The 22,915-nt window shown below is 56.4% G+C and overlaps 8 protein-coding genes across 8 annotated transcripts; 4 read left to right on the top strand and 4 right to left on the bottom strand.

Annotated features, from left to right (window-relative positions):
- Positions 1-823: 823 nt before the first annotated feature.
- On the top strand, positions 824-3,085 carry B0T15DRAFT_565206 (uncharacterized protein; the record flags this gene model as incomplete). The annotated part of the gene is made up of 5 exons (XM_062870661.1): positions 824-1,258; positions 1,296-1,514; positions 1,606-2,459; positions 2,498-2,607; positions 2,653-3,085. 5 exons carry the CDS (start codon positions 824-826, stop codon positions 2,898-2,900), a joined length of 1,866 nt encoding a protein of 621 aa, XP_062727492.1. The 3' UTR covers positions 2,901-3,085.
- A 175-nt stretch (positions 3,086-3,260) lies between these two features.
- Positions 3,261-4,712, top strand: B0T15DRAFT_522326 (uncharacterized protein). Its single transcript, XM_062868617.1, has one exon. It carries the CDS (start codon positions 3,419-3,421, stop codon positions 4,265-4,267), a length of 849 nt encoding a protein of 282 aa, XP_062727491.1. The 5' UTR covers positions 3,261-3,418; the 3' UTR covers positions 4,268-4,712.
- A 998-nt stretch (positions 4,713-5,710) lies between these two features.
- Positions 5,711-6,827, bottom strand: B0T15DRAFT_522324 (secretory phospholipase A2). The gene is made up of 2 exons (XM_062868616.1): positions 6,036-6,827; positions 5,711-5,981 (listed from the first exon to the last, which is right to left on the bottom strand). Exons 1-2 carry the CDS (start codon positions 6,377-6,379, stop codon positions 5,774-5,776), a joined length of 552 nt encoding a protein of 183 aa, XP_062727490.1. The 5' UTR covers positions 6,380-6,827; the 3' UTR covers positions 5,711-5,773.
- Positions 6,828-7,009: 182 nt separating this feature from the next.
- On the top strand, positions 7,010-9,161 carry B0T15DRAFT_522323 (uncharacterized protein). The gene has a single exon (XM_062868615.1). It carries the CDS (start codon positions 7,211-7,213, stop codon positions 8,936-8,938), a length of 1,728 nt encoding a protein of 575 aa, XP_062727489.1. The 5' UTR covers positions 7,010-7,210; the 3' UTR covers positions 8,939-9,161.
- A 3,020-nt stretch (positions 9,162-12,181) lies between these two features.
- Positions 12,182-14,539, bottom strand: B0T15DRAFT_424399 (MFS general substrate transporter-like protein). The gene is made up of 2 exons (XM_062865611.1): positions 12,667-14,539; positions 12,182-12,602 (listed from the first exon to the last, which is right to left on the bottom strand). The coding sequence occupies exons 1-2, from the start codon at positions 14,251-14,253 to the stop codon at positions 12,264-12,266; spliced, it is 1,926 nt and encodes a 641-aa protein (XP_062727488.1). The 5' UTR covers positions 14,254-14,539; the 3' UTR covers positions 12,182-12,263.
- A 1,285-nt stretch (positions 14,540-15,824) lies between these two features.
- Positions 15,825-16,854, bottom strand: B0T15DRAFT_83336 (acyl-CoA N-acyltransferase). The gene is made up of 2 exons (XM_062871368.1): positions 16,294-16,854; positions 15,825-16,225 (listed from the first exon to the last, which is right to left on the bottom strand). The coding sequence occupies exons 1-2, from the start codon at positions 16,748-16,750 to the stop codon at positions 15,987-15,989; spliced, it is 696 nt and encodes a 231-aa protein (XP_062727487.1). The 5' UTR covers positions 16,751-16,854; the 3' UTR covers positions 15,825-15,986.
- Positions 16,855-17,513: 659 nt separating this feature from the next.
- Positions 17,514-18,850, top strand: B0T15DRAFT_83365 (formyl transferase). Its single transcript, XM_062871369.1, has one exon. It carries the CDS (start codon positions 17,845-17,847, stop codon positions 18,712-18,714), a length of 870 nt encoding a protein of 289 aa, XP_062727486.1. The 5' UTR covers positions 17,514-17,844; the 3' UTR covers positions 18,715-18,850.
- On the bottom strand, positions 18,851-21,623 carry B0T15DRAFT_83427 (Sodium:solute symporter family-domain-containing protein). The gene is made up of 4 exons (XM_062871370.1): positions 21,191-21,623; positions 20,418-21,128; positions 19,799-20,357; positions 18,851-19,737 (listed from the first exon to the last, which is right to left on the bottom strand). Exons 1-4 carry the CDS (start codon positions 21,282-21,284, stop codon positions 18,987-18,989), a joined length of 2,115 nt encoding a protein of 704 aa, XP_062727485.1. The 5' UTR covers positions 21,285-21,623; the 3' UTR covers positions 18,851-18,986.
- Between the last annotated feature and the right edge of the window lie 1,292 nt (positions 21,624-22,915).

The raw sequence follows: 22,915 nt of genomic DNA, 5'->3' as shown, positions 1-22,915 counted from the left end.
GGCGGACAGGCAAGCGATGAACGAAATCCAGTTTCTAGATGTTCAAGAACCAATCAATTAAATGCAAGTCAGCCAACTGGGCGGTGTTTGATAATGCTTCTAGAAACTGACTGATGAAAGACCGTGAAGATAAAGGTTTGTTTGGGACGGGTTCTCGCTCTGCCCCACGACTTTCACCACATAGGGTAGGTGGCATGTGGGGGGCGGTACGGCACTAGGTAGTGGGGCGTGCGGGGTTAGCGGCCAGACCCCTTCCCAAGCAGCAAGCTCCCCACACCATCTCAAACTTCAAGCTCCACCATAATAACCGATCGACGATCGATGGTGACCTTGGCTGACTTTAAGTTCATTTTCTACCCGGCCTGTGAATTTCGCAAGCATCTGCTGCATTTCTGCCTGTCCTCTGTGGCATCAATTGGCGGCCAAACTGCCGAAACTTTTTTCAACGCCCAGCTGACGAGTTCTACACTAGCCCGTTATTATAGATACTATCGGTTACCTCGACTACGCTTCTTCTTCAGACGACGAATCGGACGTCGTCGGGTATGGGCTAGCACCTCAGAGATGCCCCGTTTACGCCTCAACTTCTATGCTGTGCCGCTGCAGTGGCTGCAGGGTTGTCAGCTACTGCGGCCCGTCGCACCAAGCGACCCACCGATCGAAGCACAAGGCGGTCTGTAACACCATCAAGAAGGCCCGAGAAAAGCTTGACCGTGAAGAAGCCGCGCTTCGTGCTAAGGAGTCTGACAATTTCTCCTTACCGCCGGACGTTTTCAAGAATGGCATGGGGCATTTCTGGGGTATCTTGGACACACGCGACTACATGATGGCGCGGTTCCACGCCGCTGACGCCCTCCTCAAAGTCAACAATGCAGTTGCTATGGAGAAGGCGCTCGACCACTTCACCGATATGCTTCGCCTTTGCCGGAGCGACAACTTGGGTGCGCGGGACATCGTCCCTGGCCTCTTGCTACCTCTTGGCCGAGAGCAGGAATACTACGATTTCCTCAAGTGGCGGGCGACCGTTGACGTTGACGGCAATTACGACTGGGACGATACGACGCTACCATATCTGGACACTCGCAAAGCCGATGCGTTCGAGCCAGTGGACATGATGTTCAGAAGCTTGAGTCTCAGTCATCTCGTCATGCTCACACTCTTGAAGCTACGTCTCCGTCTCGATTTGGAAGCATATTCGGAGTCACAATTTGGGTTCGACTTCGAGAAGACGCTTGAGCCCGACACGGCCTGTAGGAAGGTTGGTGCGTTCAAGGGTCCGACACATGGACCAACAGACGATTGCGAGGACAATTACGTCCTTGGAGCGTCAGTACCGGACGCTCTGCCGAACCGTACACGATACGAATCCATACTTCTGGGATGCACTGGTCGATGAATGGGGAGAGGGCGCGGCCATGCCTCCATACTACACTCACGGTTCGATGGAGGAGGCACAGCTGGCTGTATATCAGTGCAGGCCAGCTTGGCAGGAGAGCGAGGATGCCCTCGTGCTGGTGAGCAGATACCTGCTCATTTGTCCGCACATACACAGGTCCCACCACCGTCGGCGGTGCAGGCGAAGATCTGTCTACCACCCTGGCACAGATGACAGTGACCATAGAGAAAAGGCGGGGTGTAAGATCCGTATTTCCAACGCAATTCATCCCTCCTGCACACAGCTCTTCTCAAGTCTTTCTCCCAGCTCGTGTCGGCGAAGTTGGAAGTGTCTGGTACGTGTCTGCCAACCAACCCGGGCAAGTACTTGTTTACGTGGACGGTGCTGGTATGGGAAACGGGCAGGCAAACCCTCGTGCAGGCTGGGCGGTGGTGCATGGGCCTGACGCTGTGATCTGCGGTCGGCTCGAGGACAAAAGGTCGTTCGGGGCTGATAGTGTTGCAACCAGCAACCGAGCGGAGCTTCGGGCTGCCATCGCCGCGCTGCGCCTCTGTGACTGGCGAGCTAGGGGCTTTGACAGCATCGTCATTGCAACGGACTCGACCTATGTCGTTGACGGAGCCACAGGCTGGACCAGGGGCTGGATATGCAACGGGTGGAAGACAGGCACTGGCAACAATGTCAAGAACAAAGATCTGTGGGAGCTATTGTTGGGCGAGACGGAGAGATTGGGGGATCGCGGATTGCGCGTTGCTCTCTGGAGAATTCCAAGAGAGCAAAATGCAGTTGCCGACACCTGGGCAAAGAAGGCGGCTGAAACGGGGAGGGCCGAACCCCTGTTCAGAGACGTCACACTCGAGGCTGCTTCCCGAACCACGCCTGCACCCACCAATGCTGGGCTCGGTTCTAACACCCGTATCCTTGCACTATGCCTCGAGTATGAGGGCCTGTTTGACGACTGTTATGGGAGCCTCGTCTCACAGCTCAACTCCAAAGCCAAGATGGAGCGAGCTACAACAACCGAGGCCGCCCTCCGCAAGCTCAGCGAAGAACCGCGCCGTCCGTTATCCTTGTCACCGACGGAGCCATAACACGCCAAAGCAAGGTCCTGGAGCGCGTCATAGACCGTCTTCGTGAAGGAGTCACCGTCGTGGTGGCAGGATGCTTCAGCAGCATGGTCACTATGGGCCAATTCGATCGCTTCTTCGCTCGTATCGGCCTCCCTTGACGGCGAGGATCCTATTGCCGTACAACAGTCAAGTTGCGCCAACAAGCTGGCACCCGCGGTTTATCCCGCCCGCTTCTACCCTCATACAGCCAGAAGGCCCTCTTCGTGAAGAACGTCGACAAGTCGGCGGTGTGGTACAGCGATAGTGAAACGCCGGAGGAGGTGGCCGTGGCATTTACCAAAGTTGGCCGGGGCTGGCTCGGCTATGTCGGGGATGTGAACGGCGAAGGAGGCTCGAACGCGGCAGTTCTGGCCATGTGTGGCCTTCTAGACTGAACCTTACCGGGTCTGGTGAGGGCTGAGAGGAGAGAGTATCATCGAGACTGTTAAGGGAGTTACTGTTGTCCGATCTTTGTATTGATATGCTAAATTGAACGAGATTCCTGCCTATATGCTTAGCACATCTGAATCCTCAGCGGCAGGAGCGAATAGTACCTACTTAGAAACTGATTGTCCTTATACGTCTTCTGTCGTGGTGTGCGCCACGCACGTCAACGGATCCTGACACCAGGACGCGGTGATCTATGAGAATTAGCGACCCGTTGTCTCAGGATACCAGCAAAAACACAAGGATGCAGACACCTTCTGAGGCTTCATTGGTTCTGTTGTCGGACATGACCGGGAGACGATGATACCCCGCACAGAGGGTTGGCATGCTTACCATCACCATTGTAGCTAGCCAAGTCCCTGTATTTACTTTACAACCCGTCCTGCATCAGGACAAATAGAAACCCGAAAGAGCTTATTGGACTGGGAAGAGTACAGACCATATTTATCGACTCACCCGAACCAACATGTCCACCGTGCGCGAGCTAGACCTCATAGGCAAGGTGGCCGTCATCAGCGGTGCCTCTCGCGGCATCGGGCGCGCCATTGCCTTCAACCTCGCTTCTCGAGGTTGCTCCATCCTCGGAACCTGCACGGGTGATAAGGGCGTCAAGGCTATCTCATCACACTTGAATGACGAGATGACAACCCGCGTCTTTGAAGCCACATCGAGAGAGCGACCGGAGACCCTTCAGATCAAAGGACTTGTCGCGAACATCTTCTCCCACGATTGCGCAAGCACCATCGCCAACGAGGCCAGAGATTCGTTCAACGGCCGAGTCGATATCTTTGTCAACTCCGCCAGCGATCCCATGCCGGGTATCATCGGCGAGATGGGAACCGACGAAATCCAGCGCAGCCTCCTGGCCAACATCCAAACCCCAGTCATGATCGTGGAGGAGCTTGTACGCAGGCGCTACTTCCAGCCCGACAGCCGCATCATCTACATCTCGTCCATCCGGTCGCGCCAGCCCTGGAGCGATCAGCTCATGTACGCGGCGGGAAAGTCGGCCGGCGAGTCGCTGTGCCGGACCTGGGCGCAGGCCTTTGGCGGCAAGGACGAGAGATATTCTTTCATGTCCGGCACAACAGCGAATGCCGTCACAGTCGGTCTGACCGAGACCGAGGCTGTCGTCAACTGCGGACCGGAGGCGGTCAAGATGTTCCAGGATGAGTTCTTCCCCGCGCAGAGCATCCCGCGGTTTGGACAGGCCGAGGATGTGGCCGACGCCGTGGGGCTTCTGTGTGGTCGCGATGCTAGGTGGGTCACAGGCTGTGTTATTAGCGCCAGCGGAGGCGGCATCAAGACCGGGTGACAAGCTGTAGGCGGTCGCCGTGTTCCCTTGCGGGGAAAAATAGAAAAGGAGAGAACTGAGAAAAGCTGCGACTTGGTAACGGCCGAAACAGGTTTCGTTCTGTCTCCTATCCCAAAGTATATGTGCAGGTGACAACTACTACCTAAGCTTGGGGTATTGCCTCTCTAGGTTCTAGAGCCTAGAACGGCATGGCCGTGTTGGCCGTGTCAATGGTACCGTTGGCTCGGCGAAATGTAGTCGGTCGAGGGGCTAGAGTGGTCGCCAATTCTGTGTATGATTCCAGAGCGGCATGGTGGCCTGATACTTTCAGCCGCCTAGCGTCCCACATCACCAGTCCCCACTGGCGAAATGAGTCGGGGAAGTGGTATTTGCCAAAGCGGTTGCTCGCTACTCGGCGCCAGAATAGCACCCAGGCAGCCGAGGGCGATTCCGTTGTATCCTGGACAAACGGCGTCTCCTCCTTCCTGTCCTGCGCTGTGTCGTGCTCCGTGTAGAACCTCCCGCGGCGATGTGCTTGCATCCTATCGGACCACAGCGAACTCATCCACCATCCCAAGCCCAGCAGGCATCGATGTAGATATGGAACGGGAGGAAGACCGTGCTGTACCATTGCGGCCCGCTCTTTGTGATCTGAGGTCTTGCATATGTCGGCAAACAGCCCAAGGCCGTGGCGTATTATGACATTGCGAGCGGCCTCCCTGACAACTACTACTAAATCCCGGGTGTCAATAGGTTCCTGACCTTACGTCCAAGGGTATGTTGAAAAGATGATATACACTTACCGTCGTTTATCACAGGGGGAAGGCGGCACCAGCGTACGAAACCGAGACTCTGGGCTTGGAACAGCGTCTAAGGCGTCTATTCCCCAAACTCCGGCTCCTTGCTGGAAGATGCCAAGGTATATGTCGTTCATGAACTCATATATGCTGAGCATCTCTTCGACCTGCCGGGCGGGAAACAGGGCGAAGACATACAGCTGCTCAATATAGTCGTCCTCCACAGTCGACGACGTTGGCCCACCGATATAGTGCGAAGAGCTGCGGCCTCCGCCCTTGTCGCCGACGACGTTGCAGAAGATCTCCCAGTGGTACATGCCACGCTGAATGCGCCGCCTTTCCGTGTCGCTGAGCGGCCACTCCTTGCTGGGGTGGGACGGGCGAGGTTGCTCACGCACTTGGGTATGAACAGGGCTGGTGATCTCCGCGCGGTACGTCAGAACGGCTTTGACAGCGGCCGGCAGCGAGTTCCATAATATCCGGTCGACAAACGAGCTGGAATGAGGTCTTTTCTCCCGTGTCGGAACAGGTAGAGCCTCCAAAGCCCAGGCCGCATACCGCTCGGTCAGGGGCTCGATGACGGATCGGTGGAAGCGGATCAGGCCGATGACATCCTCGAGATGGGATTGAGTACTTCGTGGAGTAGTGACCTCACTACATAAGGGAGTTCCACTAATATTTATATTGCTATCCAAGAGTACTAGTAGCTATCTACTGCTACTGTCCTGCCCTAGTCAATACGCCAAAGCTCGCCCCTCTCCTGAGCCTCGGCGACGAGCTTGTTATAGATGGCCACCTTCTCCTCGTACTCCCGGATGAGGTCCTCGTCCCGCTTGCCCTGGGTATCGCCGCCGAAGGCCCGCACGGCCGCGTAGTACACATCCGCGAGAGCCTCGCAGACGCCCCGGGCGCTCACGGAGCTGCACTGGTAGTAGAGACTGGACGGACATCAATCAGTTGCTCAACACCAGGCAAGCAGAAAGCAAACTGACTCCTTCTTGAAGCTGTTGTCGATGCTCAGCTTGCCAGCATCGGTGAAGCGGTTCTGGGCCTTGTAGTTGCGGTAGCCAAAGTCGTGGCGATGGCAGGCCGGAACGAAGGGGAAGCCGAACGGGTTGTCCGGGGACGAGCTGCATCCGTCCGAGTCCCAGATCAGGGTCGGCGGATCCCGGGCATTGCGCTTCGCTGTGAAGGCTGGGAGAGTGATGCTGAAGAGGTACTGGTCCGTGATCTGGTTGGCGGTTTGGCGCGGGACGAGGGCGCCGACGGTCTCGCCGGGCGCGGGGAAGGCCAGCACGGCCGAGGCCAGGTAGAGGATGCTTGCAAATTCCTTCATTGTGTGGATGAGGAGCTGCACAACTACTACCTAGTATCTCACTCTCCCGAGCTCTGGCTGTACAGGTCGGACAGGAGTCTCACCAAAGCCCGGACGGGGCGTCCCCAACATATAGATGAATTCCCTGTTGAGCCGCACTAGAAATCAAAATGTCAAACTGAATCAGGACACCGAGGCTCGTGCCGCTTGGCTCTAGGTGCAGCTGCCAGTGCCGCCTTCGGTGCCCAGTAACCTGCCTCATCGAGGAATGCCAACCGACAAGGTGTCCACGATGACACCCCAGCCGGCCCGCGGCGGGCTTCGCCGCAAACCCCGCAGCCTGTCATATGCTAGTCTCCGATCACGCCTGGGTTGATACTGTGCAAAAAAGGTATGTCGATCACCGTGCGGATGTAAAATGCCAATGTGAGTGGTTGTCATCGATGCGTGGCCGGGCGGTCGATGCACCGTTGCTTATTGAATTATTTCCCCCGCGATTGGGTCAAAAATAGCGAAGTGGCCAGTGGCAACACACGTGACAGTGATGACTTGGCGGTCCGTTGCCGGTCGTTTAATTGCCGGGCCAATCATCCATTTCTGCCAACGGCCAAGACGTGTTTGCAACCAACTTCCATCTTGCAATCTGCAACGGCAACTTCCCGCGTCCACTTGCAGCTTTTGGTTCACAACGCACGACGCAGCAAGCTGCAACAGAAATCCCCACTTTTGGTTTCCCGTCGCAGTCCCACCTTGCATTCACTAATTAATTACCCCAGCCAACCACTACTCCAGGAGCGACCACGCCGCATCCACTTTTCGAACTCCCCCCCGCGGCACAGCGTTACCTTCAGCATGTCGCCGGCGTGGAGTCGTAAGCCCGTACCCTTGGGCGGCGGCGGCGGGAACGGCGACGGTAACGGCGACGGCGTGGACGGCTACTACAGCCTTGGGGATTTCCACATGCCCATCTCCACCGTGAGCCACAAGGCTCAATCATGGTTCGACCGCGGACTTATCTGGACGTTCGCGTTCAACCATGAGGAGGCGGTCCGCTGCTTCGAGCGGGCTGCCGCGGCGGACCCCGGCTGCGCCATGGCTTATTGGGGCATCGCCTTCGCCCTGGGGCCCAACTACAACAAGCCCTGGGGACATTTTGACGAGCTCGAACTGGAGCGTAACGTCATGAAGGCGAGCCAAGCCGTCTCGGAGGGCCTCCACCAAGCCCGCCACGCCTCTGGTCTGGAACGGGCGCTCCTCAACGCCCTCCAACAACGCTACCCCACGCCGTGGATGACCGCCTCCCACGGGTACAAGGCCAACACGGCTTACGCCCAGGCCATGGAGGCTGCGTACCTGCAGTATCCCAGTGACCCAAACGTCGCTGCGATTTATGCAGATGCCGTCATGAACCTGACCCCGTGGGCACTGTGGGATGAGCGGACGGGGGAGCCTGTCAAAGAGGGAACGCTGGAGGCGAAGGCTGCGCTGGAACGGGCGATGGCTGAGCACCCGAAACATCCCGGGCTGCTACATTTATATATCCACCTCATGGAGCAGTCGCGCCATCCCGAGCAAGCGCTCCGGGCTGCCGAGGACTTGTGTGGCTTGGTCCCGGATGCCGGCCATCTCAACCATATGCCGTCGCATATCGACGTTCTCTGCGGCAATTATCGGCACGCGGTCGCCGCCAATCAACTTGCCATCAGGGCAGACATGAAGTTTCTCGCAAGGGAGGGACCCCTCAATTTCTACAGTCTCTACCGTTGCCACAACTTCCACTTCCGGCTGTACGCCGCCATGTTTGCCGGACAGTCTGCCGCTGCGCTTGAGACCGCAGACCTCCTGGAGCAGACGATCCCTGCAGAGTTGCTGCGCATCAAGTCCCCCCCGATGGCAGACTGGGTGGAGGGATTCCTGTCCATGCGACCACACGTTCTCGTCCGCTTCGGTCGTTGGCAAGACGCCATCGACCTGAAGATCCCGATAGATACCGACCTCTACGCCATGACAACGGCCATGGCTTACTACGCCAAGGTTGTGGCGATGGCCAACACCGGGAGGATTGAGGAAGCCGACCGCCATCGAGAGCTCTTTCGGGAAGCTGTCAAGAGGGTGCCGCCATCGCGGACAATATTCAACAACGCATGCTCCGACATCCTCAAAATCGCCGGTGCCATGCTCGACGGCGAGCTCGAGTACCGTCGGGGCAACGTGGAGCTCGGGTTCGAACACCTCCGCCGGGCCGTCATATTGGACGATTCGCTGCCGTACGACGAGCCGTGGGGCTGGATGCAGCCGACCCGCCATGCGTACGGCGCGCTGCTCCTCGAGCAGGGCCGCGTCGAGCAGGCCATGGCCGTCTACAAGGCGGATCTGGGGTTGGACGACACATTGCCGCGGTCGCATCAGCACCGGAACAACGTGTGGGCCCTCCATGGTCTGCACGAATGTCTGCTGCGTCTCGGTCGGGACGACGAGGCGCGCATGATCCGTCCCCAGCTTGAGCTTGCGCTGGCCGGCGCGGATGTGAGGATTAAGGGCTCGTGCTTTTGCCGCAGTAATTGCGCTTCCCGTCTATGAGCCGAGGGTTACGGGGATGACAGCGTGGTTACCCAACTTGTATATGAATACCCAACTTGTTTGTACATTAAGCGCATGATAGAGCATATGATTTAGTCCTTCTTGTTTCTAGTTGCATTAGAATGTATTGGGAAATATAGCTTAAGGGGGCAATGATGAATGTTTCGTCTACTTATCCATCATTTACATAAAGTCTACCCCCAATAGCCAGAGCAAGTCCTAGGCGTATGTTATAGTAATATTCCAAAACAGGTTTCATATACTACTAAGTATAACGTGGTTGATAAGCGAATGCTCCAGACAAGCGAATGCTCCACTTTACCGCGCCTATACAACGCCTTCTCCTCGCATACATTTTCTTTGCAACCCAATATGCATCCAAAAGACGACGAACGCCAGATAATCTTAGCCCTCCAAGCTCTTGAGAAAGACTCTACTTTGAGCCTAAGAGCTGCAGCTAAGATCTATGCGGTTCATTATACCAAGCTAAGCCGTCGTAGGCGTAGTATATAATCACGACGCGATATTCCAGCCAATTCGCGGAAGTTGACCAATTTGGAAGAATCGGTCATTGTTCAATATATCCTCGACCTGGATTCCAAAGGGTTTCCTCCCCACTTGTCTGGTGTAGAAGATATAGCAAATCGACTACTTGCCGAACGCAATATAGGATGCGTCGGTATACGTTAGGCATATAACTTCGTCAAACGGAACCCCAAGCTTACTACGCGTTTCAATCGGAAATACAACTACCAGAGGGCCTAATACGAAGACCCAGAAATTATTCGGGGCTAGTTTACGCTTGTGCGGAATACGATCGCAAAGTACGGTATCTAGGAGGCAGACATCTATAACTTCGACAAGACTAGGTTTCTAATAGGCGTTATTGCAACCTCAATGGTTGTCACAAGCTCCGAACGTCATGGCAGGGCAAAGTCAAAGCAGCCTGGCAATCGGGAGTAGGCAATAGTGATCCAGGGTATTAATACTACTGGCTAGGCAATCCCGCCGTTTATTATCGTCCAGGGCAAATATCATCTCTCCTCTTAGTACAAGGGCAGCCTATTGCCAAAGGAATAGGTTATCGCGACATCCGAAAACGGTTGGACTAGCAATAAGAGAGGTCTAGATTAGATCAAGCATTTTAATATATATACCAGAGCTCGAACAACTAGAGTTTATCGCCTTCTCGTCCTCGACGGCTATAATAGCCACTACTCGATCGACTTCGAGCTCTACTACAAGGAGAACAACATTATTACGCTCTATATATCTCCGTACTTATCTTATATCCTCTAGCCGCTCGATATTAGGTGTTTTAGCCCGCTTAAGACGGTATACGGCAAGCAGATCGAGGCGATAATACAGGCAAGCATAACCTATATCACTAAGGAAGACTTCTTTCCCGTATTCCTCGCAGCTTACCAGGTAGTAATAACGCCCGGAAACATTCAGGGAGGTTTTAAAGGCGCTAGACTTGTTCCTTTTGATCCCGAGAAGGTGATCTCCTAGCTCGACATCCGTCTGAAGACACTAATACCCTCGAACTCCCGGCCTAGCAGTACCTATACCTAGGTTTCCAAGACCCCGAACAACCCAGCCGAAGCCTCCTTGCAGTCCGCCCTTATTAAGAATCGAATTGCCCGGCATTAAAATAGCTCTCCAACCGAGATTTTAAGAGCAGTTGATATCCTTGCGAAAGGGACGTCTAAGGTTATATATCAATTGGTATTATTAAGAGCAGAGAACCAAAGCCTCCGAGTAGCAAATGAGGCACTAAGCAGGCGTCGGCGAGCTAAAAGACAACGGCTCCGACAAGGAGGATTGCTTACTATACAAGATGCAAAGGACTTGCAGGGTCAGAGAGAGGTTAAGGTACAGATAAAGGAGGAAACACGGGCGGGTAGTGGTCGGAAGCCGAGGGTCGAGACGCGCGCGTGGCGCTGTGGCACCTGCGGCGAACCTGGTCACAATGCGCGTACCTGTCAAATAGTTGTGGAAACGTCTGAGGAAGACGATTCCGAGTAGTTTCATTTGTTTGAAGCGGTTTTGGTGGGATTGATATACATTTTGTTATATAGGTGCAACTTTGTGGAGCATTCGCTTGTCTGGAGCATTCGCTTATCAACCACGTTACCCAATGTAACTGGAGAAATAATTGTCACTTTGAGAGAACCATTCATGACCAGCCACACACGCGAACCATCAGGGCAACGGTACCCTCCCGCAATGTCCCGGGGGGAATCTTCTAGGTATACGCCTCCCCATAGCTGCGGTACGCGCCGCGGGAGTTGACCAGTGTCTATTTCGACGACGGAAATAGTCAGTCAATATCGGCTCTTCTCTAAACCGAAGCTTCTCACCATATATCGCCCCAACATACAACATTCCGCTACGCACGGGTGCACCAGGGTGGCTACCTTGCCAGTTATTCACCCTCACGTTTGGATGCCCACCCTTGAACGATAGGGTGGTGCCAATCCGGAGCCGCCGCCGCCGCCGACGCCCGCCTGCTCTTCCGCACGATTAAACGTAACGGTCACCACGCCACCCGCCTTGGCGGTTAGGTCATCGGGGCGGGAAATGTAGTGTGCGTTAGCGGGAGGCATTAGTTTTTGACTATTGACTTTGATGATGGTAGTGCCATTGTTGGTGGTGATGGTCTCGGCGGTGACTTGCGAGGAGTTGGGGGATAGCAGAGGCGACCTTTTGGCAAAAGAATGACCAGCCCGCCGTTGGTGTCGACGCTATAGGAGTTGCCTAATCAAGTCCGGGAACTTAATGATTCATGATTTGACTCAAATCTAAGATTGTATTCAGAGAACTACGATAAGGACTACCCAAGGTCATACCATCTCATCCTCCTTCCCGTATTCTGACCCCTCGCGTGAATGGCTCCCCGGCGTGTTGCGGCGAAGCCCGCCATGCGGGCCGGCTAGGGTGTCATCGTAGGCATATCGTCGCGGTTGGAATTTTTTGGGGATGCCGGTTGCGACGCCCGAGACGGTGCCCCGTTTGCTAGTCGGCACGTAGACCTATATGGACAGGGCGTCGAAGAAGCTAGTATCAAGGTTCGGCCCTTATTCTAGTGGGTTGGCTTAGTAATCTAGGCCCGGTTCGGATCGCCGTAAGGAAATAAACGGAGAAGAAAGGAGGGGAATAGGGGCGGGGAAGAGGATATGAGAAAGGAGATAGATTAAAGGCTGGACGGAAGAGAAAAAGGAACAGAGGGACAGGAAAAACTTCGAAAGTAAAAAAAGGGGATTGGATTAAAAATAAAGGAGAGAGGATAAATAGAAGTAGTAATACTAGCCAGTGTATCTAGCTAGGGCTGATCTGGCCTATAATGTACATCGCTATATGGATAATCCTCTGACCCCTCGTCCTCTGACCCCTGTTCCTCGTCATTACTACTAGTACCATCCTCAAACTCCGCACTCTCCAGACCATGATTCCGTATCCCAAAGGAGCCTAGCCATCCCACAAGCGTGATCCCAGCGAAAATGCCCCATGCAAGAGCCTCCCCCTTCGGCTTGACCCGGGTCGATAGAGTGAACAGGCCGCCAGAGAGAAACGGCCCCACGCTGCGGCCCGCGGCAGAGAGCGTCTGCGCAAGGCCCTGTAGTGTGCCGAGCGTCTCGTTTGAGGGAGCCGAGTTCGTGATCTAATACAGAGTTTAGCTGATGGAACAACACCACATCACATCCAGGACAGTTCAAGGGACTTACAAGAAGCATTACACTGCTGAGCCCGCCGACCGCGCAGATGTTCTTAAGCACCAAGATCCCACCCAGCTCGACGTACAGCCAGCCCTTGCCGGACCCGTCCACGTAGCCGATGAAGGGCATGAGCGCCATGCTGATTGCCATGCCTAACAGCGAGTAGCGGTATGTGACCAAATTGCCGATGCGCGCCTTGAGTCGTTGGAAGATGGACAGCTGGAACAGGATGGTGGCCAAACCGGCCAGCGACAGGCTGACGCCGATGGTGCCGGGACCCAGGTCGCGGCCTGTGGGCGGCGGCGTGGAGGCAAAGATGGGATACAGCGAGTTGTAGGAAATGTTGGCGAGCTGGAAGACGAGATATGTGCCCAGCACAGCGACCGTGTTGCGGTTACGTAGTTCGCGGAACGCCGAGGTTTCCTCCTTCGCGCCCACGTTGCTGTCGTCAGCGTCTGAGTCGCATGCGCCGAGTAAGCCCTGCTGTTCATCGTCAAAGTCGCCAGAACTCTCGGGAGCGTCGCCCTCGTACACGGGCAATTCGTCGCGAAATCTGGTAGGCCGCCACAGCATCCGTCGAAATCCATCCCTGCACCACTCGCGCGCTGCCTTCACGAAGTCCAAACCTGCTCCCGCAACGCTGCTTTCCACGTGATCAAGCGTCTCCTCGAAGAAGAGAGCCAGCACGATGACGCTTGAGAGCAGCAGCCCCGTGACCATGACATTGGGCAAGACGAAAGGATACCTCGCCCCTTCCGCCGCGGTCACCAGCAGCCCGCCTAGCGCGGGGCCCGTAATGCTCCCAATGCTATAAATGACGGGCAGCCAGGTGAAGGCGCTGCTCTGGTTGGTGCGGTCCGTGAGCTCGCCCAGGCAGGTCGGCACGATGGCGGCGTTGCCGTTCAGCAGGCCCATGGCGACGTGCACCATGATCAGCTGCGCGTATGTCCCGCAAAAGCCGAAGAACAGGAAGCAAACCATCAGCAACGACGTGCCCAGCAGCATGGTCGGCTTGCGGCCCACGCGGTCCGACAGCCAGCCCCACAGCAGGTTGGTCGCCAGCTGCGCGAGGGCGAACGCCGACGCGAGGAGCCCCACGTACAGCCCTTCCTGCCCGTCGGGGATCTCGTCGAACGACGCCACCATCGTCGGCAGGTAGGGGCCGATCGAGTTGAGCGCCGTTTGTTCGGCGAGCGAGAGGATCGCCAGCAGATAGAGCTGCGACCATGGTAGGGGAGTGGAGTCTGCGCTGGTGGCATTGTGTTCTGTAAGCCGCCTGTACCAGGGGCGTGGCTCAAGCGGCGACCGCTGGCGCTCCGAAGGCGTGGGAGGCGGCGAGGTCGGGAAGGTGTGGTATCTGGCCGTCGACTGCCGACGGAGTGGGCGGCGGGGGGCGGCTTCGGCGAGCGACAGTAGTAGGGCTGTCCGGCTCCTGCTCGGCCTCGTCTCGTCACAGGGGGATGGCAGAGGAAACGGCTCGCCGGCGTGGAAGGATCCAGACGCGCGGGAGCGACGCGGGCGCGGGGCAGGTCTGCTTCTTCCGGGCGCGTTTGTCGTTGCGGCAAGGGTTGCTTTGTAGGTCGCCATCTTGGACATTGGCGCAACTAACTGTCTTTGTGCCGCCCGGAATGGCGCGCGATTTCACGGTGGGGAGGTTCTGGTTACTGCAAGGTTCGGTGCATCAGTGTAACGATTGAACGGATACGTATTAGGGTAAGGTACGGTGTAAAGAGAGCAATTAGTCCTTATGCTGTGGTAGAGGAGATGGGTAGGTGGAGCATTGGCGCCGGAAGTGATGTCATGGACGTTGGTAGGGTGTGAAGGGTAGCCTGGGAACCACTACAATACATTTGCGCCAAAGTGGCCAATAAGGTGCTACGTGGGGCCGCAGGATCGCTTACACTATAGGCTGTCCCCCGCTCCTTCCACCTCGGCGACCTTTTGAGCATGGGCTCTCATGTCACGTGCATTTCCTCTCGCAGCCCACCCCTGTGGCTCCACGTAAGGACGGGCGGGGCTGCGGGGTTGCTGACTTTCAACGGCCACGATCCAAAACAGCCGCACGCGAACCGGTCACTCAGCAATGCGACTGCTCAGCAACAGCCTCCATTCAACGGAGTCCATTGAGGTCTTCTCCGACACCCTGTCGACAGTGAATTCTTTAAGAAATAACGATACCAATGAAAGCCAAAAGAACAAATATCACGATGGAAGCGCGAGGTAAAGTTGACTGATCTTCACAAGTGTGCGGGTTGGGCGGACCTGCCTCTAGTCGCTGGGCCTCCTAAAACGGCCGGTCCAGACCCCGCCCTTGTAGAAACACCGAGTCGCAGACTCGCAGACAAGCTGAACACACATAATATGCTCAGTTGCGCTGATGCGGGCAGGCACCAGCAGTTGACTCACTCGGGACAATAGCTATACATAGGTAGGTACTTTTACAACCAGACAATCCCTCCATTAGCCAGTATCCATGCCAGACAAGCAGAGTCCAGTCTTTATTAGACTTGCCGCCTCTAGCTGCTCCACATCAGCTATAACTAGGCTGGGCAGGATCCCGAATCGAAATCATGCCCGAGGCACTGCTTCTTTTTGACTGTTAGGAACTTGCGCATTGGTCATCGAACCACAGGACGCTTTCGCTTCGAACGGGGTTCGGTGCGTCCGTGTCAAGCTCGTCGCAGGGCTCGTAGTAGCGAAGCTTGCGGCCTGCAGCCCCTTGGCAGCGACAGATGCAGATTCCTCCTTCGCAAGGGCGTCTAACCCAGCGTCATGCGGTCCGGGATAGCTACCTCTCACAATTCATGAACGCGTTGGAAGTCGACGTCTGTGATACTCCGGGTTACCACCGGGGGCTGCGGTCGATGTGTCATGTTGGTGAATGCGAGCTCCCTGTGGTTCTAGACGTCGGTGTTGTTGCCAAGTCAGGATTGGGATGCAACCGACCTCAGCCCTCGCAGGCATTTCGCCGCCTGTTTGTTGAGGAAAGGATTCAAACACGACCATGTTTCGACTGGACAGAGAAGCGGTTCTACGAGTTGCAGCAGAGAACCGTCAATCAAAGCGTGTCCTCAGAGTAGTGACGCTCCCAAGGACAATCTGCGGCACCTCGGGGTCCGGGGGGGTCCGGCAACTGCGAAAGGGGTCACCAATGTACGTCCCATAGCCGATCACCGATGTTTCAACCGCCCTCGAAGTGCTGGAAGGAAGGAAAAGGGCGGGTAATTATAATCAGAGCGGCATATCAAAGCTAGAGAGAGCCTCGAATGTAGCTAAGCGGATGCAGCACTCCCCGGGGCTTTGCCTGCGAACAAAAATACATGCAGAGATCAAGCCGAGCCAGCCCCGGATCGCCGCCACAGCATTGCGTAGTGAGGGATGTCGGCCAGGAGGAACGAGTCCCCGATCTGGCGGAACCCAAGCGACTCGTACAGTCCCCGACCTGCCGGCGTGGCGAGCAGGAACACGTCCATTCCGGCCTGTGACGCCAAGTCCAGCCCGTGGTGCATCAACTTCCGCCCAATCCCCCGGCGCTGCTGGGTCGGGTCGACGGCAAGCGACATCAGGTCTATATATTGCTTAATTAGCTCCAATCACAGTTCTCACAACAAAATGGGAAATCCACGGGCGGCTTACACCACATTTTGCTATGACCGTCGGGGCCAAGAGCCCTCTTCGTCTCATCTTCGACCGTCTTATATATCTTGAACAAAGCGTCCTGATCCAAACTAGGCGGGAATGGTTCCTGGTTATAATAGCCGGACTTTTTGGCCTCCCCGGTTTCGCCTGCCACCGGCGGCAGAGGGACTTCCCACTGGGCGTATCCGATGATCCTTTCCGGACCGCCAGTATCGTTACTATCGTCTTCGGCGACATCCACACACACAAAGGTTGGTTTGCCCTCTCTCATCCTGGCCAGGTTCCTCGCCGCCCGCCATTGCGCTTCGTCGAGCGCGATGTCGCCGGTCTCGGATTTGTCGTACAGGTGCGGCGGGAAGACGGCCTCGGAGCCCGAGTCGCGGAAGGCGTCCCGGCCGATCCAGCCGATCCTGTCGCTATCGGCCTCGACGGCTGGGCGGATTTCGAGCGGCATTGTACAGCGTTTATTGCGCGGCTAAGAGTCAAGGACCAAGGTAAACGGTGAATCGAAGTACTGTTTGGAATTGTCAGCCAAGGCTTGGCCTTCTTAGGAGTTGAGCACTCAAAGTAAAGGAGAGGAGACTGTTCATCAACCTTTTAATGAGGCCCCCGAATGCAACAGGTGGCGTGTAGTGTACCGTCGTCAAACTGTGACTCAGACCGATGATTACGAACCCATGTAAGGTACGCAATTGCGTAGTACATACCATAGTTAAGAGGAGGTACGGTAGTAAGAGGGGTGGGCCTTCCCCCGCCCGAAGTGGAAGGCCGACATACTTGCTGGGCCTTCCAAAACGGCCAAATCCAGCTCGCCGACTTGACGAGTACTAGTAGTAGGTACACAGCCGCGTCCAGATCCACACCAGAACCCTCAGAAGCTTGTTCCTTCCTCGGCATAATAGAACCTGATTCGACACGGTGAGACCACGCACGGATTAAACGTGTGCCTAAGGTAGGCCTGACCTCCGGGCCGAGATCCTGAATCAGGAGTTCGGCCCGGACTTGTGGTGCCGATATCAGGATTCTTAATTCAACGTAACCCTAACCGCTGCGAGGGGCGAGTCAAAAAGGATTCGTTGTCTAACGAAGCGACACTACCCGTGCTTATAGAGTTGAGGTATTATTACGTACGACACACCCACTTTGCCCATACCTCCGAGATCGGAGATATCTCGGGTTTGAGAAGAGGTCCAAGGCCTGAATCTGCGCTGGACGATGCATCGTGGCGGTAGGTGAGAGCATCGAATTTGATAGATATCTCACTCGGAACCCGGAGAAATCAGAGTGGAGGGTTCTAATTACACGACGAGACTTAGGTGAGGTGAGTTGTGAGTGGGTGACTCAAGGGTAACCCTAACCCCATGGGTCAATGCTCAAAAGTCCAAGGGGGAGACAAGCCAAAGTGGACACCTCTCGACTCATCCGATTTTGAATTTTGAATTTTGAATTTCATCGGCAGAAGAAAAGAAAACTCAAACATTATTCAGGAACACTGCAACTAGGTGGGGGAACAATCGGCAGGAAACACAGCGCCAGCAATTTCAAACAATGGCCAACGACCACATCCTGACGCTGTCGTGCCCGGACAAGCCGGGCATCGTGCACGCGGTGACCGGCATCTTTGCGCGCGAGGGGCACAACATCCTGGACCTGCAGCAGTTCTCGGACCCGACGAGCGAAAAATTCTTCATGAGGGTGCACTTCGGGCCTTCACCATCATCAACAGAAGAAGAAGGGGGAATCACGGCGCAGCTGCGCCCGGCCTTTGATGCGCTGGCGGCCGAGTACGCCATGACGTACGACATCCGGCCGGTCTCGCAGAAGCCGCGCGTGCTGGTGATGGTGTCCAAGATCGGGCACTGCCTCAACGACCTGCTGTTCCGCGCCAAGACGGGCCAGCTGCCGGTCGACATCCGGCTGATCGTGTCCAACCATCCGGACTTTGCCCCCCTCGCGGCCAGCTACGGCATCGAGTTCCACCACCTGCCCGTAACGCGTGAGACCAAGGCCGCGCAGGAGGGGCAAGTCCTCGAGCTGGTTCGGCAGCACGCGATCGAGCTGGTCGTGCTAGCGCGCTACATGCAGGTGCTGTCGCCGACGCTGTGCGAGGCCATGTCCGGGCGCATCATCAACATCCACCACTCGTTCCTGCCGTCTTTCAAGGGGGCGAAGCCCTACCACCAGGCGTACGAGCGCGGCGTCAAGATCATTGGCGCCACGGCGCACTTTGTCACGGCCGACCTCGACGAGGGCCCCATCATCGAGCAGCGCGTGTCCAGGGTAAATCATAGCATGAGCCCCAAGGAGTTGGTGGATGAGGGGTCGAATATCGAGAGCCAAGTGCTGGCGGCCGCGGTGAAGTGGTATGCCGAGAGGAGGGTGTTTTTGAATGGTACCAAGACGGTGGTCTTCAACTGAGTTGGGATTGATTTTCCGTTGGGTAAAAAAAAGGCGAAAGGAAAAGGGAAGTTGATAGTTATGCATGTGCTATGCAGAGGGATTGGCGAGCGAATCAAAAGAAAGGATAACTGAAGCATCCATTGTGCTGATGTAGCCCTCCTGCCTAAATGGGTATCAATATCTGTCCAAACATTAGGCCATCTCCTTCTCGAGTTGGCCGGTGCTCTCCCCATCCTCTCGCATTCAAACAACCCTCCACACTAAAAGTAGGTAGGTATGCATGGTGGCCACTACGCCGCCCCAACAACCTCCTTCCCCCCTTTCTTCTCATTAGTCGGCGTCGCATCCCCCGGCGTAGGCGCCTTGCTCCCCTCCCCACCAACGAGCTGCTGCGCATTGATAGTCCTGGGATGCGACCGACCCGTAAGATCCCGATAAATATTCCGGACCGTCCGCACTAGCGTAGCACGGCTCTCAAAGACAGGGAACAAGCCGACGCCAATAAACGAGCAGAAGATCCAGATGATGCCGACCGTCACCCACCCGGTGAAGAACGGCTTGCTGAAAATATAACCCGACCCATACATGGGCATGGGCCATAGCACCAAGAAGGCAAGCGTCAGCACCACCGTGGCGGTCTTGCTGATCTTGCCTGCGCGAGCTAGTTTCTTTTGTTCTTCCTCGAACGCTGCACTACCGCTACCGCTGCCGTTGCTCTCTGTATTCTGCTGCTGCCCGGGTATCTCCTCGATATCATCGAGCCCCGCGGAGACAGCGATGTCGTGGTCGTCGCCGCGGCGGATGGCCATCATCGACTTCCAGTCGTACTTATCAAGTCCGAAGATTAGTGTGAAGATGGCGATCAGCGGGATGGGCGCCAGCAGCGCGGTCACGTTGCCCGCCAGCATCGGGTTGTTGGAGCCCGTGCACTCGACGCCCAGGTTGCCGCACTCGCGTTTGGCCGTCACCAGCCAGGCGATCAGCGCGCAGGCGAGGCCCAGGATCGGCGAGAGGGAGGCGGCCCACTTGTTCTGGCCCGCCCTGGTTCATAGGGTTAGCATTCAAAAGCTTGGGTGTGTATTGAGTAGAGATTGGGACATACCAGATCAAGGTGAGCGTGGCGGGGAGAACGGCGGCCGAGATGATGACACCCATCATCAGGTACAAGTAGCCCATCGAGATTCCGGCGTACCACAGCCCGACCGAGAAGGTGGCAATGAAGATGCCGTAGCCGACCACGACGGCGTGGCTCATGTAGATGAGGCGGCGCCCGCTGGCGGCCGGGTTGAAGTAGGTGCGGTAAAGGTCGTAGGTGCAGATGGTGCTGACGGCGATCAGCTGGCTCGACGTGGCGCTGGTGACGGCCATGAAGACGATCAGCAGCGTCCCCACGGCGCCGCCCTTGCCGAGCAGCGCCACGGCCGCGTAGGGGAGCACCAGCCCCGCACTCACGTCGGCGTCGCTCATGCGGTCGGGGAAGGTGGGGAACCAGGGCGTGTTTTCCATGGCCAGCGCCGCCAGGCCCATCGTGGTCGCTGTCAACCACGGGATGGCGAACCAGCACAGCCCGCCGATGATGTATCCCGGGAGCGCGTGCACCGGGGACGCGGCGATAGCCTTGTTGTAGTACCCGTTGTCGAGGAACACAGTCCCGAAGTTGCCTGCACCTTGTGTCAGCTTCTCATGATCTCAACTGCTATGTGGTTGTTGACAGCACCCACCAACGATGTTGATCACAAAGAAGATGGCGCCCTCGCGCGACTGCATGGTAAGATAACTGCCATCCTTGTTGCCCTCGACGGGGTGCCGGGCTGCTGCCTGCACCAACAGATCATAGACAGCACCCGGCGATCCCAGGACATCGTGGGAAGCATATGCGGTCAGCGAAAAGACGATGATGATGATCAGCAAGATGAAGGTGTGTGCCCAGTCCGTCAGGATGGTCGCCTTCAGGCCGCCCACGAGGGTGTACGCGACGACGCCGACCGGGAGGAGGTAGATCGCAGCTATGGTGTGCATGCCCGTCAGGGCATTGACCGTGGCCGAGCCGCCGACGATCAGCATGAGAGACACCAGGATGTTGGTCGCCAGCCCAAAGACCAGGAACACGATGTGCGCAAAGGTGCCGTATCGCGCCTTGATGATCTCGAGGTAGGTGTGGGCGTTGGGTGCACGTCTCTTGAGCTCGATGGCAAGCGTGGCGAACAGCAGGATCTGGACGGTGGCGCCGGACGCGTACCAGAACGGGCCCGAGACGCCATACCGGTAGCAGACGCCGGTGCTCTGCAGCAGCGTTGCCGCCCAGGTCCACGACGAGACCACTGCTGCCGCGACCAGACCAGATTTGACGGTGCGGCCAGCCGTGTTGAACATCTCGGATGTCTGGAGCTCACGGTTGTATCGGCGCAGGATGAAGGTGACAAGTATCATGCCTGGGTCTGGTGAGTACATCACTGCATTTGTCTCGGAGCAGACACCCTCAGTGTGAACATACCCAGGGCGAAGACGCCTCCAAGGCCCAGGACGATGCCATAGCCGACTCCCTGGCCTAGGGCCGGACTGTGATCAGAGTGTTCCACCGCTTCCATCGTAGGTGTGCCAGGCCAATGGGTACTGGGAGGGCTAGAGGAGATGGAATCTGTACGGTCATGAGATCGGAAGGAAGATGGACGGCAGTGCAGGCATTGTCCAAGGTATATAACATCGATCTGCGATTCACCTGCCGACGCCGCTCACGGCCGGGACCGGGCTGTCACCGTTACCTTATCTTGCCTTATCACCGGCTGTCGCATCGTGTCCGGGTTGGCTACCCACAGCAAATGCCCGAACGGGAACAGAGTCTGGGGATGCCAGGGGCCATCCCGAGCCCCCACTGCGGCATGCGTGTCTCCGCAATGAAGACACTAATATAGCCACTGCCTTATCGCCGAGTTTTCTGAGGGACGCTACGCGACGAGGCGTTGTCGTGGTGTGTAATGGCGTTCTACTCTCAACCCATCAGGGCACATTCAAGGAGTCGAGGAAGCTCACCCCGTGGCGGGGCCACTGTGACTGGGCAGATAGATTCTATCAGCGAATTCGCGAAATTGACAGCTCTGCATAGATAAGCCAGATCAGTTAGGTCATAATCGAGGTTTCGATCGGTACATACAATGATCGAGTGATCTAAGTGCGTACCGTAAAAAACAAACTCCCGTCGTGGGTGCCGAACATGATGACACCGTCCCACCGGAGAAGCAAGATTCGCGGCCAGGGTTGCTGTTCCATCTGCTGGTCATTTTGATCCAGCGCTTGTAAGACATATCTTGCAGCGGGGAAGCAATCAAACCGTTGCTTCGGGTCGCCGCTGGGCTGATAACTTACTCGATCGAATTGGTGAATCATGGCCTTGTTTGTACGTGGTAAGGAGTCCGGTCGAGATAAGGAAGCCAGTGTGTTTGCTTGGCAGAGGTGCGATATGGAAGCGATGGAAGATAAGAGTGGGGAGCCAATGCCGATGCAGGAGCTTAAGCCAATCAGCCGGGCCCGGGGCGCCCCGCCGTGGACCTCTTTTGCAGCAAGCACGAAGAGGAAAGAGATCGCATTGCTTTGCATACCTAATACCTAAGGTGCGATGATGACTGAGAATTGATGGTTGCTCAACTCACCTAAAGCTAGGATTGTCTCGTTAAATTTGTTTCGATAGGCGTTCTACGTATCAGTGTTTCTGCCGAGAAAGATAGCTGTCGGAGCTCGCCTGTCGCTTGGTGCCCCACCTTCAGGTCAATGTGGGGGTCCCTGAAGATGTCAATTGACGGCATTCATGCCAGCAAGGTGAGAGCTCAAAACAGGCCCGACCTGAGCTTGCCGTGAGATTCCCGACAATTCTTAGCTCACGGTACCTGGACCAAAGCGAAGGCGTCTTACACACCTATCCTACCCGCTATGGCTCTTGGGTGTCACAGCTTGAGCTGTTACGATTGCGAGCCATGGCTGAGAACGAGTGCAAGGTGGGACAGGAAACCAATCGGATCGTGTTCCTGGCCCAAGACACGCAAAGCTGGGCTTTCGTGTCTCACGGTCCCGACCCGACGTCAATCGCGCCCCATCTGAGCCAGGCCGACTGACGACTCCCGTCCTTTTGCCAACAAACGCCGGGGACTGCGCACATTGCTCTGCGGAAAGCGATGTTCCGTGACCTGGGAGCTGAATTGCGCCCGGATTGCTGTTGAACGCCGCA

This window comes from Chaetomium strumarium (assembly GCF_033439665.1).
Source record: "Chaetomium strumarium strain CBS 333.67 chromosome Unknown B0T15scaffold_1, whole genome shotgun sequence".
Taxonomy (NCBI): domain Eukaryota; kingdom Fungi; phylum Ascomycota; class Sordariomycetes; order Sordariales; family Chaetomiaceae; genus Chaetomium; species Chaetomium strumarium.
The sequence above is the reverse complement of the archived record's forward strand: the minus strand, read 5'-3'. Positions and strand labels throughout refer to the sequence as shown.

Bases quoted from the DNA above. Each gene is read 5' to 3' on its own strand.
- B0T15DRAFT_522324 (XM_062868616.1), bottom strand. From the start codon at position 6,379: ATGAAGGAATTTGCAAGCATCCTCTACCTGGCCTCGGCCGTGCTGGCC. The intron at 5,982-6,035 runs GTCAGTTTGCTT...ATGTCCGTCCAG, and splicing joins GACAACAGCTTCAAGAAGGA to TCTCTACTACCAGTGCAGCT.
- B0T15DRAFT_522323 (XM_062868615.1), top strand. From the start codon at position 7,211: ATGTCGCCGGCGTGGAGTCGTAAGCCCGTACCCTTGGGCGGCGGCGGC.
- B0T15DRAFT_522326 (XM_062868617.1), top strand. From the start codon at position 3,419: ATGTCCACCGTGCGCGAGCTAGACCTCATAGGCAAGGTGGCCGTCATC.
- B0T15DRAFT_83336 (XM_062871368.1), bottom strand. From the start codon at position 16,750: ATGCCGCTCGAAATCCGCCCAGCCGTCGAGGCCGATAGCGACAGGATC. The intron at 16,226-16,293 runs GTAAGCCGCCCG...AGCAATATATAG, and splicing joins CGGTCATAGCAAAATGTGGT to ACCTGATGTCGCTTGCCGTC.
- B0T15DRAFT_83365 (XM_062871369.1), top strand. From the start codon at position 17,845: ATGGCCAACGACCACATCCTGACGCTGTCGTGCCCGGACAAGCCGGGC.
- B0T15DRAFT_424399 (XM_062865611.1), bottom strand. From the start codon at position 14,253: ATGTCCAAGATGGCGACCTACAAAGCAACCCTTGCCGCAACGACAAAC. The intron at 12,603-12,666 runs GTAAGTCCCTTG...ACTCTGTATTAG, and splicing joins TCAGCAGTGTAATGCTTCTT to ATCACGAACTCGGCTCCCTC.
- B0T15DRAFT_83427 (XM_062871370.1), bottom strand. From the start codon at position 21,284: ATGGAAGCGGTGGAACACTCTGATCACAGTCCGGCCCTAGGCCAGGGA. The intron at 21,129-21,190 runs GTATGTTCACAC...CACCAGACCCAG, and splicing joins TGGAGGCGTCTTCGCCCTGG to GCATGATACTTGTCACCTTC. The intron at 20,358-20,417 runs GTGGGTGCTGTC...CACAAGGTGCAG, and splicing joins CTTTGTGATCAACATCGTTG to GCAACTTCGGGACTGTGTTC.